Here is a 15,690-nt window from a genome sequence, read left to right on the forward strand (position 1 = left end):
AAGACAAGTAGTACACATGTGTTTTGAGTCTCATTGCTAGGTTAGCCAAATCTACTTATATATTTATCTTACAAAAATGAATTTAACAATCAATTAGGCGAAACATGTATGTATTTAGTCTACAACAATCAAAGAGTTATTTATAAAATATTGTGCTTTTACCTTAATGATACAAGTGCAGTGTACCTATACTGAAACCATGCAATTCCAAATGTGTCCATGAACCATTTGATTTATATTTGTTTATGTTTTCGTAGGAAGCATTTCAAAGTCAATAATATGTATGATTGATTTGATAGTATTCCAGTTACAAAAATTGTTTCGTTTTTAGAAGAAATTACAATATATTCTAAAATATAAATATGTTGATCCAGTTTAAAATACGCTTTACAATGTAGTCTAAGTGAATTTTGTTTAAACTTGTGTTTTATATATTGAAGGATGTTTTGCCTTATTTTAGAAACTATCTTTCTACAAATATTTGATTAAGCTCTATTGATATAGCCTTCATGTGCTGAGGCGGCGTAAAACAATCACAAATTAAGCAGTCGTCCATTGATTTTGACTGTAACTAACATATTTGGCTCATTCAATTGGACCATACATTAAATTGACATTGCTATTTTGAGCAAATAACACACAATACTTCTGTGTCCTGTTTATATGGCGGACATTTTAGTGAGCCACATGATGTTATAACAGGATAAAATAATTTTCCATTGTCGTTTTTAGATCCACCGGCTATGACTTCAGTGGCTTTATCTACACATGCATATTCTGATGCAGCAACATGAACAGTTGATCCTGCCATTAAAATTCCTTCGTATTCTTTTGTCCATCCATTGTAACAAGTTTTTCTTCCTGAAATATTGTATACATTGAGGTGAATAATTTCGTTTCTTGTAGTTTTAGTTAAAAATATTTTATTCGCTTAAGTATGCTAAAGGGATGAGACACAGGTTAATCATTATTGCAGTAAAGTATTTATAACGCATACATGTATACGATATAATAAATACATACATTGGTTGTGTGGTGATCTAAAGTGTTACTCAAAGTATGTACATTATTATCATATACAATTACAACCTTATTGATTCTTTTATAATTCAATTAGTTCATATACAATTTAAAAAATTATTAGTTAGTGACAAATGATCATAGATTCTTATGTTTAAATCTAGAAGAAGTTCTCTGGTAACAAGTTCAGATTATTAGTTTGTATACTTTGTATAGTCAGTATTCACCTCAGAAACTTACAAAACCTTTGAATAGACTTATCAAGAAGGGATATAATTACGATACTGTTGTCAAGTCATTAAAGATTGCATATTTTGGCGTTAATATTGAGTCACTGATAAGGTCTTTGCGTCGGAACTAAACACATTTATTCTAAAAACAGTTGTTGGCATGACACGGGTTATGTTCTTCTCATATATGTTATGATGGTATGATACTAAACCCCTAAGGGAAGGATTGTGCCTGATGTTCATATGATGAAATCATAATCTTTCAGTCAGTTTAATTGAAGTCTGGAGCTGGCATGTCAGTTAACTGCTAGTAGTCTGTTGTTATTTATGTATTATTGTCATTTTGTTTATTTTCTTTGGTTACATCTTCTGACATCAGACTCGGACTTCTCTTGAACTGAACTTTAATGTGCGTTTTGTTATGAGTTTTCTTTTCTACATTGATAAGAGGTATAGGGGGAAGGTTGAGATCTCACAAACATGTTTAACCCCGCCGCATTTTTGCGCCTGTCCCAAGTCAGGAGCCTCTGGCCTTTGTTAGTCATGTATTACTTTAATTTTAGTTTCTTGTGTACAATTTGGAAATTAGTATGGCGTTCATTATCACTGAACTAGTATATATTTGTTTAGGGACCAGCTGAAGGACGCCTCCGGGTGCGGGAATTTTTCGCTACATTGAAGACCTGTTGGTGATCTTCTGCTGTTGTATTTTTATTTGGTCGGGTTGTTGTCTCTTTGACACATTCCCCATTTCCTTTCTCAATTTTATTAATATATTATCATAATTAAGACACAACAAAACAGGAGTTGCAAGAACCATAGCAAAAGGAGGATCTGGTATTATAATGATTGTATGGAGATAAATATTCAAAGAGGAAAAATGTGCATTAAAATTGAACCCAGATAATAATTCACATGTCCAAATGCATAATGTTAGGTAAATAAGCTTTTTGATTCAATTAATTATTTTCTAATTTAGTTTTAAATTTACCTCAAGAGTCTATATTATACGGTTGTGCATATGCAATGTTTCTAATATTAATTAGTTAATGCTATATGTATTAACTATTTTCACAGTAACAGTTATCTCCAGTTTTGCTTAATTAATATTTTAACACAAATTTTCCTTTGTTTAGAAAATCAGTTAGAGTTGCGTACCTATTACAAATGTATTTTGACGCCCGCCCAAGAGTGTCATTTATCTACCCAAGGCAACAACATTTGATTACTAAAAAAACATTCTGCAAACCAATTTCATATATAGGACTGACCTAGGATTCTATTTCATTCAAAGTTGGTTTTTACTTTTATTAAATAATTTCCAAATAAATAGAAAGTTGGGAATATTTAGAACTCAGAAAACTGGAGACACTGGCTTCTTTGAAATCCCTTCTGATTTTCCCATTATTTTGTGGTACATCATAGTTTTCAGAAAACTGAGGTAGTAATAATCAATTATTCAGCAATACATTTCTCTTTTTTATTTTGTGGGTGAAGTTTTTTCTTATTCCAATGTATATCGATGAATCTATTGATTAATTTTCGTACAAGTTATATTTTGTATACGGAAAGATGTAAGATGTAAGGATTATACACGGGCAGAACGTCCAATGTCATATATGTTCTAATATATTGATTACAGACACGATGGAAAACAGAACGCACAACTACCTAAAAGTTCAAACACCCTTTCGTTGAGGCGGTTCACCTGGAGTTTGCGAAAAATGTGGGGAGACATTTGGACCTAGCCTCCCTTTACTAAGATTACGGTTATGGCAACTTATCAATTTGTATTAATATTTTGTATTTCTATGAATATTACAGAACGTGAGTAAGAATTATTCTTGTTTTGATAATCCTTTCAATACATTGTTTTTACAGTTTTGTGTAATAGACAGAAAGTATGGGCCTTGATCTTTAGTTCTGTTTTAATACTAAGTAACTGATTTTGGTGGTCGGAGGAGGCAACCTAAGCTTTGCATCAAATATTTCTAACCTTGAATTCAACGCACTGCTGTAACGTAGTTTCTCAAATATAGTAACACATGAGAGTAAGTTTTAACAAAGAAGGAAAGTAGAAAAAAACAAGACTCTATAAGGAAAATATAAAACGGCAAGTTCTTATCACATTTCAAAAACAAAAGCTCAAACGCATCAAACGAATTGCCAAACACTGTCTGAGACTATAATTCTTTCTAAATAAAACGTTTGATTATTAGTTGTTTAATGTCCAGTGGCACATAATTATTGCATGTTCAGGGCGAAAAAAAAATCAAAAACGAAATGCAATACTAGATCTGGAAATTGAGGGTATATTTTAGATAGGGACAGACATTTTGTCTTGTAACAGACAATTGAACAACATTCGTGTGCTTATCATAAGAAATTGATGTTAATGGTTCTGTTTAGTTTTGTTTTATCTCAAATATATATTTTTTTCTCAATTGTCTGTTTTCTATTGAAAAACAATTATCCCAGTAAAAATTAAAAAAACCTGTAATCTTAATATTTTACCTGGTATCATAATTGATATTTGTTTTCCTTTTGCTAGACATGCTGCACAAGCAACGTCATGATCTGATATACCAGATCTGATTCCTTCTGGTTTGTTTGGTTCAAATATTTCGTATTCTGCCCCATACAGAATAGCGTAGCCACCACCTTTTTTGAGCGGGAGTGCGACGTCTGGGTTGTCAGGTAAACATACGTAGTTTACGCTTGCCCCGGTGTGTGAGTAGTGACCACCACCTACTTGACCTGTTATTAAAAAGTAGAATTACAAAAAAAATACCGAACTTCATGAAAATTTTAACTTATTGTTTGTTTTCGTTTCATTTTCAGACTAAATAGACTAATATCGAGTTCCTTCATATGAATGAGACTAACCGGTTTACCCGAGGTCAATCAGCCTAATGAAATTTTTGTACAGTCAATGCATACTGTGACGTAAATTGTAATAACAGAAGCATTGACATAGGAAATGTACGAGATTATGCACAAATGTGATATAAGCTGAACATGTCGGAGCAAAATGAAAAGAGAGAAATATAGATATAAACGATATGCTTAATTGATTTATTTATAATCTTGGTTTAATTATGTGTCATGTGGGTAAATCAATTCACTATACAACTGTATATAGTTATCAAAGGTACCAGGATTATAATTTAGTACGCCAGACGCGCGTTTCGTCTACATAAGACTCATCAGTGACGCTCATATCAAAATATTTATAAAGCCAAACAAGTTCAAAGTTGAAGAGCATTCAGGATCCAAAATTCCAAAAAGTTGTGCCAAAAACGGCTAAGGTAATCTATACCTGGGATAAGAAAATCCGTAGTTTTTCGTAAAATTCAATGTTTTGTAAACAGGAAATTTATAAAAATGACCACATTATTGATATTCATGTCAACACCGAAATGTTGACTACTGGGCTGGTGATACCCTCGGGGACGAAACGTCCACCAGCAGTGGCATCGACCCAGTGGTGTAAATAGCTATCAAAGGTACCAGGATTATAATTTAGTACGCCAGACGCGCGTTTCGTCTACATAAGACTCATCAGTGACGCTCATATCAACATATTTATAAAGCCAAACAAGTTCAAAGTTGAAGAGCATATATTTTCCAATATTGTGAGGGAGAGAAAGTTTCTTGGGCATATGCAACAAGACGAATTAGACATTATATTATAATAGGAGTTTGGAGATAGAAATAAGAGTTCTGAAAAACTCTTCGAGTGTTTAAATCTAGTTTCATAGTAGTATAAGGAGATATACCATTGCACCAGAAAATCAAATACATAACTTTCTCAATTTTTATCAAAAGTGGACATAAAACACGTTAAACTACAATTTAACAACTATGGGTGTTTCGTAGGTTACCTGTTGCAAGGCAATACGTTTGTCCCTAACTAGCGAACCTTCAATTTCTTTTTGCATTTAAAATTTCCAGCGTTTATTCAGGTCGACTCCTACCTTACCGAATATACCCTCAAATCATTCTTACATAATAGTAAATCACTTCTGGTCTTACACATTGATATCGTTGTTCAATCAAGATCCATAATCATGGGGACAGTTAACTAGTCGAAATAGAGATAATATTGAACGCGTATACACCTCTGTACGGTAGGAACTATTGATTTCTTGAATGTTTGCTTAGCAAATACGTATGCAAATTAAGAACGTAAACAAATAAACAATTGATGTGAGGGTATATTCGATAAGGTAGGGGTCGGCGGGGATAAACGCTGGAAATTTGATATACATCGTCTTGATTCTGATCAAAACAGTTTTGTTCTCTTAATATGTTTGATAATTGTTGTTGCAAAAGCTTTAAGATTAAGATTGGAAAAGTGTGAATGGCGAATTTACTGAAATGATGAATGTGTTGAAACCTGTTCATAATCAAAAGGCCTTCTTTAAAAGTGAAAAATTGAAATAAAAATGTTAACGTTGTTATATTTATTGTAAATTCTATATCCAGTTGTTTCGATCGTACATTGTAGTTTCAATCCAATCGACAGAATAAGACTTGATTAATCCAATAAATTGTATGTAAATTGTAAGGCGGACGAAAGATCGAATCGATTGTTATCAAGCGATTCGAAATCAGAGCAACATCGATCGTTATCCTTTTTTCAATATTATATATAGATCTTTCCTATTTTCCCTGGAAAGATTTATTGATTTTGTTCCGATTATTATTTCTTTTTTCTTCTTCCGGCAAATCCTTTCCTTGCGGTATAAAGTAGTTTTGCAACATATCGCTTAGATATTTTGGGTATTATAACGAACAGTTTTTTTATCTTCCCAGACACTGTTTTTTTGTAAATGTATCTCCTATGTAACCAAAAAAGATAACGTGAAAATTATTTTTCTCATTTGTTTGTTACATCTTCAGAATTGTTTTGGCTGATTTAGATGTAAGAGATCTGATGAAATCTTATAGGAGTTATCTACCTTAACCTAATAATGTGTCGCTATGTTTTTTTGTAACTCATAAATCGTTAGCCGTATAAACGTAAAATCGTTTTATTTGCGGTCCTTGGTTCCTATCTTAGAAAATTAATTCAAGATCAAAAGTTAAGTTCATGTTCTTAATTTTAACCTTTGTTTGTTTTAGCATTTTCTCTGACACTTTAATAGTTATATAAACCAACTAGTACAAAATTTTTGTTACACTGTGATGAAGATATGATACCTTGAAAGAACCGGAAGTAGTAATGTTTGCACTTATTTTATGGAAAAGTACATAGAAACAATATATTTTTAAATGGGCATTCAATAACCTATCATTTGCGACCGGAAGTGACATTCTATAAACCAGAAGTAGCAAATTATTTCCTTATTACAGGTATAAGTATATACAAACTATATTTTTGGGGAATCGGTGTGAAAAAAAATGTTATTTGAGAACGGAAGTGACATTTTATAAACCGAAGATAGACCAATTATATCCCTTTTTACAAGCACAAGCATATAAAAAAACATATATTTTTGGAATCATTGGAAAATATAGTTATCATTTGAGACCGGAAGTTACATTTTCTAAACCGGAAGTTGGTGGAAACCATAAATTTATTAACTCATTATATAAAAACTATGATTGAAAGCCTAAAGTAACTGAGTAAACTGAACATTGATCAATGTTGATTACAAGTTTGAAAACCGCAATCGACTATTTCAAAACTGAATGTGTTAACCTTTGATTTTGAATATACAAGCAAATGCACATTATCGTATTCAACTATTTATGGAGAGAACTGATTATAATCTTGTTTTACTGATATTTGGGGGGAAATGATAACCTGTGCAGCATGTTGGTAAGAGAAGTATGGAAGAAATCATTTACATTGTAAATCTTAAGCTCCTATCATGTACCAATTTTCAGATGTTCCAGATAGTCAAATACATGATATTGATTTTCGAAATAGTCTTTCTACCACAACTTACTTGACCGGCGCGTCAGTTTGTTCATAATCACGATGAATTTGCATTGAGGGTTGCATCGGATTAGAGCCTGTATTAAGATGGTACCTAACACTACAGGGAGATAACTCTGTAAAATCAGCTAAACGTTTTAATTACGTTGTGTTGTTAAGGGAATATTAAGCTTCTTGATAATCAAAATAAGTGTTTGTTAAACTGCTATATAACCAGTGTAATTTTTTTGATAAAACGTTTGGTTCAAATTTTCTGAAATTATTATATTTTTGTCAAAGGGTCAAAGTAAATATTTTGTCAAAATTTTATGAAAATTGAATGAGCCAAATTAATTTTAGTAAAGGTGTTGGGTACAACCTTAATTAATCTAGCAAATTAAATCAAAAATGTTAGTCTTTGTTGCACATCATTCGATTTGGTTGATAATTGTTTTAAATTTATAACTTTTTATGACCTAGCTGCATATACGCAGAATTGGCATGTTACAAAAAGCATCAACATTCAGAGAAGACAACAACAAAAAAACGGTAGATACGAGAGGAACGTGTTGCTTAGCGGTAATTCAAATGAATTTTACACAAAACTGCCATGTTTTTCTAATAGTTTACCATATCCCGATGTAAAGAAACATGATTACTTTGGATATTACTTTTTAACAGACGATGAACTTCATACTAAAATGTGTTCGGTTGAACAGGGTGAGTTTCAAAGTACAATAACAGTTCGATATCAAATGCACTATGTCTATTGACATTTTGCTAGACATAAGAAACATTGGAGACAAAAATTAAATGGTGAAATAAAAATAATAATCAGAACCAAAAACACGGAAAGTTTGAAAGCATTCATTTGTTGAAAAAAAAGTAGAAGGTTATCCCAGCAATCAGTGGGTCGTATGGTGATTTTCTAAAACATGTGTACACTAAAATACTTGCAATTTAGAGACTTTTCTTTTAAGCTTGCTTTCCAATGAATATAACACTCTATTAATGCCGTGCGTCCAAAGAGTATTTCTCGATTTACTGTCATAAAAGAGGGCCAAAAGATACCAGTGGGACATTCAAACTCATAGATTGAAAATAAACTGATAACGCCATGGCTAAAAAAGAAAAAGCCTGACAGACAAATAATAGTTCACAAGACACAACACAGAAAACAAAAGACTAAGCAACACGAACTCCACCAAAACCTGGGGTGATCTCAGGTGCTCCGAAAGGGTTAGCAGATCCTGCTCCACATGTGGGACATGTCGTGTTGCACATATTATTACAAACCCGGTAAATAGTGTACTTTGGTAGGTCATATTTGGAACATATGTGAAACGGATATTCTGTAACGGTCAACCAATTCGTGATGGCATTCGTAAAATTTCGTGAAAAGAGTAGTGGGAACTAAGTATAAACAATTGTTTTCTTATTTTTAAATTACCTGAATATATTGTTTCAGTGTTATTTCCATCACATTTTGTCTTACCCCATCTGATGTATGTCACCCCTGAAAAAAACACCAAGAAACTTGGAGCAAATATATTCATAGTAATTTAGAATGTAGAAGTGTTTTCAGCCTGTATCACCTTCACTGGTGATTCAATGGTTTGTAGAGTTGTCACTTGTTAATATATACTTATCCAAATAATTATTTTTGTGACTGTATCTTACGATAGATATTAAGCTTATCTGCAATACATTCATCTTCATGTCTAATAGCATGTACTGTGTTACTCTATATTCCATTGACGAGGGAATGTAACACTTGGGTACCCAAAGCAGAATTATAAGTTCAGTCTAGGTGATCGATTGTTCTAAAGCGCTGGACACAGTGCAGGCAGTGTTGTCTCGATATCTAAATAGCACGAGTTCGAATCCCGGTTAGGGACGAACAAAATATGCTTCTGCAAATTTGCAGATTTGATATTGTTGTTTTGTTATTTAGAGTTATACTATATAGTATTGGGTTATACCTGAACGACATGTTGCCGAGAGAGAAAAATGTCTGTCATGAAGTTGTCACATATTAAGACGTGCATATATGAATAAGTACACAAACTGGAAAATTGTTAAGGGACTTTCCATTTTCTCTTTGGAATTCGGTATGTTGGTTATTCTACTTTTTTTAAATTTTTTATGAAATTTGAAATTATTTGGTTTATCAATATGCATGTGTTCTTCGAATTCATCTCATAGAAGTCGTATAATGTAGTTTGACATCAATGATTGTTTTTCTTTGATTTTTTACTAGTACTTATTATTTCCTGTCGGAACATGTATGGTTAATGTTTCTCTCATTTTTCTTTCACTTTCGCACATGTAAAATATATGTGCTACAACAATACCTTTGATATAGACTAATGCAAAAGTCAAATCGTTTAATTGGCGTCTTCAATTAATTGCTCGGGAAGTTGATATACAAACCGGACATCGTCTTTTTCTTGTTTGAAGCTATCAATAACAAAGACCATAGAGGAAATTCATATGAGATCCATAAGCATTCAAGTAAACGATAAACAGTCCATCTACATGTACACCAAACGTCGTGAATACACAAATACTTAAGTGTGTGGTTTTTTTTTACATTGTTTTACGTTGAACTTAATGATTTGTAAAAATATCACTTCATCAAAAAGTTTAAATAACCATGTTTAAGTGTTTATGTATTTCTTAAATGTATTCAATATTTGCTCAAATAATGTTTTCTGTTAAAACAGGTTAAAGAATTGGAATTTGTGGATATTTAGCGGAGAGGACCTATATAAGTTTCTTCATCCGACGGACGCCAAATGATGAGGACAGTTCAGTTAGCCCTTTGAATAATATGTACGTGGAGATAGTATGTTCTATGAATAGTATACCTGCCCTCAAAAAAATTTATAAACCCAAATTAAACAAATATCAAAGCCTCTCAATTGATTTTCAAAATTTTGGATGATTTTTTTAATGTCATTATCCAATATTTAGAAAATAATATTTTAACATTAATTGTTTAACATTTTGTATGTTTTCTAAGTAAATTATAGTTATTGAAGCGGACATCGATTACATTATTAATTTAGTGATACTCGAGAAATAAGCTATGACTTTCCCCCCCCCTATTACCGGTTGGGATAAAAAAAAATACAACATTTGTATTCATCCAGGTTTTACAACCAAAAAATCAGACCTTATTCATCTTCAATTTTTAAAGAGTCGTTTAAGTCGCATATATGGTAAATAAAGTTAATCAAACCTATTACAAGCATCTCCATTTTTATATATATAAGATAGTGAGTTGTTAATGCACAGTCTAGCTCCGCAACCTTGGGGTAGTAATTAGGGAGCAACAATTTGAACCTCAAGGAGGCTATGTTTTTTTGTCTCAGTCGGAAATTTGTTTTCGCACAAAGCGTGATCAACCTTATTAAGTTTTTCAACGCTATCAATCAAATTATTTTGTTCAATATTTAACACAATAAAGTATGGGAAAAAGCTGGATTCAGAACTTATTTTTTTGTCATCTGCTTGACCAGAATAAAAAAAACGTTCCATCAAATTGGGGACCAGAATATCATTTGAGAAGAAAAGGAAACATACCCCCCCTCCCCACACATCAAGTTTTTTTTCATGTATTGTACAAGCTTCAAACATTTGTCCCTGGACCTTACATGAATTCGACACGCAATCAATTAACCGATCTTCCCCAGTTTTGGATATAAGGATATGTTTCCTTTTTATCACAACGTCTTTTGAAATTACAAGTCTTTAATTATGTTTTGATGGCAAATAATCATAGAATATTTTTTTGCATTACCCCCCCCCCCCCTTTTTTTCTCTCCCAGCCACACACCCTTTTTCCAGAATTTTTGGGAGGAAAAAATAAATGAGTATCGAGTATGAATCAAACGGCAACAATTCTTTGAATTTTAAACGTACCTTTATCGGACAAACAAATCAAACTGACATTAAAGTTCTGAAATCAGATGTGTGCTGTTGCGTTTCGGTGTTGTGTCGTTGTTCTCCTCTTATATTTAATGCGTTTCCCTCGGTTTTGGTTTGTTGCCCCGATTTTGTTTTTTGTCCATGGATTTATGAGTTTTGAACAGCGGTATACTACTGTTGCCTTTATTTATATAGTATCACGCCACTATTTAATTGACGTATCTAAAAGTGCAGAAATGTTTTATTGGTTAGGGTTTTGCCTTTAACATGTGTCATAGCCCATTAATGTTACAAATCATATATAGATACGCCTGACTCATTTACATATTTAATCCACTGAAAGCTACGCTTTTCGTGAATTAAATAAGTTAGTTCGTAAAAGTAGTCGTGCTATATATATAACTTATTACTTAAAATATAGCGCCGAACCTTTTTCATTTGACTTGAGAAGTTGATTTTCCACTTCAGCAATTTGTTTTGTCCCTGCGATTTGTTGCTTTTCTACTTCAGTAAGTTTTCTTGTCCCTGCGATTTGTTGATTTTCTATTTCAGTTAGTTTTTTTGTTCCTTCGATCTGTTGATTTTCTAATTGGGTTAGTTTCTCTGTCTCTGCTTTTGTTGATAATAACTCTTTCATGTGGTCATCTTTCCTTTTAGCTTCTATCTTTAATACATCGATCTCCTTTTCTATTATATAAGTTACATATCATGTTACATTTTAAAAACATCAATTTGTTCGATTAAAAAGATCACAAATAGTTATCAAATGTACCAGGATTATAATTTAGTATGCCAGATGCGCGTTTCGTCTACATAAGACTTATCAGTGACGCTCATATCAAAATATTTATAAAGCCAAACAAGTACAAAGTTGAATAGCATTGAGAATCCAAAATTCAAAAACGTTTTGCCAAATACGGCTATGTAATCTATGCCTGGGATAAGAAAATCCTTCGTTTTTCGGTAAATTCAAAGTTTTGTAAACAGGAAATTTCTAAAAAAATGACCACATTATTGATATTCATGTCAAAACCGAAGTGTTGACTACTGGGCTGGTGATACCCTCGGGTCGAAACGTTCACCAGCAGTGGCATCGACCTAGTAGTGTAAATAGTTATCAAAGGTACCAGGATTATAAGTTAGTACGCCAGACGCGCGTTTTGTCTACATAAAACGTATCAGTGACGCTCATATCAAAATATTTATAAAGCCAAACAAGTACAAAGTTTAAGAGCATTGAGGATCCAAAATTCCAAAAAGTTTTGCCAAATTCGGCTAAGGTAATTTATACCTGGGATAAGAAAAAAGTGTTTATAGATATAAAGAAAATGAAGGGAATAGAACAACCAGAGAGCATTCCGAAGACAAAATTATCAAATCATATTTGATTTTTTTTACTGTAAACTGACAAATAGCTAGTAAATTGGTGAAAATAACACTTGCTTAAATTCGTCTATGTTAATTGCTTGCCTAGATGTACTTTTAACATAATTTCTCAAACCATATGAAAGCCAGAGATGTCAACAGACCTGAACATAAAAGGAAATATTTATCATATTTATGTTTGCCATTTCTTGACAAACTACGATCGTTTCATTTATGTTTTATTAACCTGTAAAGAAATAAAGTACTAGTGAAACACAAAGTCCTCTATTTGTTTTACTTCTCATTACCTGTTTGATCATGCTGGGTCGACATTTTCTCCATTTTTCTTTCATTTTCATACACGTATATAGCCATCAAAGCTACAACAATAGCATTTATGAATACTTGCAAACAGCCCATGTCCTTTAAATGGTTTCCTTTGCATAAAACGATCAACCGTGTTTTGAAGTCAATAACTATGAATAAGTTAGAACAAAGGGGAATAATTCAAATTTAATCCATGAGCAGTCAGGTAAGACGGGGAACGAATAGTGGACATTTAACATGTTTAAACCCAATGTGTATACACACATAATTAAATGTATTCAACAATGTATAACTTCAATGATTCATTAAACGACTTCATTCATCAAAAAGTATTGGTATTTACATTTGTATGCATTTCAGCAACAAAACAGGTGTGGCGAATGGAAGTGGAAAATATTTAAAAGTATATGTATTCGTAATTGTAATAACAGCACATATATTTTTAAATAATTTCTATACTCACAAAGTATAAATTCAAAACAAAAATGTTTCACGGATATACCCTAGGAGAAGATACTTTGTTTTTAAAATAATACATACTTCAGACATATTTTCTGTTCATTGTCAAATTGTCAACCAAGTACAAAATTCAACTTGTTAAAAAATTGTGGCTTTTTGAAATATGTTACTTTGTCAGTGATTGAATTTTTTTAATGTTTTTCGTTTTGTGTCCTACGCAAAGTTTGTGAGTTGACAAATCTTCGATAGTCTATGAATATTTATTAAATTTTACCATATTTCAACATTTCTATGATTTAGAGCTTGATTGTATGTGGAGATGTTAGATTATTGATAGAACCGATATTGCCCTATTCACGTCTTTCGTAGTGTTATATTTTTATAAGTATTATCTCTTCCTTTATCGTGTTTTTTATTTATCTATTTTGTTATCAGAAATACAGTATACCACACGTGATACTTTAGCTGAAGAAGACTCAAAACAAGTCTCCAAAATATCGAGATGAACAGCGAAAAATTTGGAATGCCACTAAAAAATAATAGAATGTGGGATGAAAGTAGAAATTTTGTCTTGATACGTATAGATTATGGGTTTTCTACACATTGATATAGTAAAATATCAGCCGTGAGCCACAACGTGAACCTTTTTTGGATAGTGAGCGCAGCGAACGAGCTAAAAAGTTTCCAATTATGTCGAGCGGCTGATATTTTACAATATCTTTACGAAGAAAAACCGATTATCTGTTTATCGTTCTTATACTGGTCTTTTCCCTCTCCCAATGACAGTTTTACGCTTGAAGAAAGTAAGCTTGATAACATCTCCTATCACATTGTGACGTCGCTGACAACTTCTCCTCTCACATTGAGACGTCGCTGATAATGCCTGGTCTCATTTTGAAACCTTGATATGAGAATTACGGAGCTACAGAGCAGGATGACATAGGCTTAGGGAAGGACGATAAAAACCCTTATTGACTCTGCAATGAGTTGATACAAGTGTTATATATTAAGAAATGATGAGACTTTCACTAAACAATATGGCAAAATTATAACGGTGCCATTAGATTTAACGTCCCTAGCTAGACATGGCTTCGAATTGATATATATCATACACAGCCAACCGGATGCCCAACATTAAACAAGTGCCAGAAAAGATCAAGGTGGGCATATTTCCATATCTCAGTCACGTTCCAGGTGTCTCAAATAATGGAGGCACGCAGCGCTGTCGTAATAAGTTTCTGTCAACTTCAGTGTCCCTTCAGAATATGACAGATTACTTTAAAAAAATTAATACGGAGTTTTTGATAAAGGAATCATCTAGTTCATTTTTTTCGCTTTATCCAACCTTGTGTTTCTCTATTTAAAAACTGTCAATACTTCCTTATAGGTTAATAGATTTAACGACATTATTTCGGGGTTTATTCTTTAATATACCGCGCAAAGCGATGCGGGCAACAGTGAAATTAAAATAGGAGCTTTATGTCCATGTGTCCGTCAATTCAGTACTAAAGCGCATCAATTGTTATTTTCATAAAAACAATATTCAAGACATACTGCAATATCTCAAGAGGAGTTGAGTTCGAAATTGGTGTCAATTATATCTTTCCCCCTATGGAAAACAAACTAGATGCACAATTGAATGCGAAGCGCTCTCATACGGAATGCCAACACTGTCTTGTTATGACCATTTTCATTATATGATGTGCATTTATCTTTATATGAGGTGAACTTGTCATTATAAGATGTGCACTTGTCATTATATGATGTGCAAATATCTTTATGATATGTGCAAATATCCTTATATTATGTGTAAGTATCCTTATATGATGTCCACACATCCTTATATGATGTGTATATTTACTTATATGATGTGCAAAGTTCCTTATATGATGTGCGAATATACTTAATTGATGTGCAAATATACCTATATGATGTGAAAATATACTTATATGATGTGCAAATGTACTTTTAGTTATCAAAGGTACCAGGCTTATAATTTAATACGCCAGACGAGCGTTTCGTCTACACCAGACTCATCAGTGACGCTCAGATCAAAATAGTTATAAAGCTTAAGAGCAATGAGAACCCAAAATTTCAAAAAGTTGTGCCAAAAACGGCTGAGGTAGTCTTTGCTTAGGATAAGAAAATCCTTAGTATTTCGACAAATTCATACTTTTGTATACAGTAAATTTATACAAATGACCAAATACATCTTCTTATATCTATATACAATTAATATTCATGTCAACACCGAAGAGCTCACTACAGGGCTGGTGAAACCCTTGGGGACGAAACGTCTAACAGCAGTGGCACTGACTCAGTGGTGAAAATGGTTATCAAAGGTACCAGGCTTATAATTTAATACGACAGACGCGTGTTTCGTTTACACCATATCATCAGTGACGATCAGATAAAAAAAAGTTATTAAGC

The 15,690-nt window shown here is 32.5% G+C and overlaps 1 protein-coding gene across 1 annotated transcript; it reads right to left on the bottom strand.

Moving 5' to 3' along the window:
• Positions 1 to 593: 593 nt before the first annotated feature.
• Positions 594 to 12,908, bottom strand: LOC134718183 (uncharacterized). The gene is made up of 5 exons (XM_063580675.1): positions 12,783 to 12,908; positions 11,539 to 11,796; positions 8,627 to 8,692; positions 3,765 to 4,007; positions 594 to 861 (listed from the first exon to the last, which is right to left on the bottom strand). Exons 1-5 carry the CDS (start codon positions 12,892 to 12,894, stop codon positions 620 to 622), a joined length of 921 nt encoding a protein of 306 aa, XP_063436745.1. The 5' UTR covers positions 12,895 to 12,908; the 3' UTR covers positions 594 to 619.
• Positions 12,909 to 15,690: the final 2,782 nt, after the last annotated feature.

This window comes from Mytilus trossulus, chromosome 5, assembly GCF_036588685.1.
Source record: "Mytilus trossulus isolate FHL-02 chromosome 5, PNRI_Mtr1.1.1.hap1, whole genome shotgun sequence".
Taxonomy (NCBI): Eukaryota; Metazoa; Mollusca; class Bivalvia; order Mytilida; family Mytilidae; genus Mytilus; species Mytilus trossulus.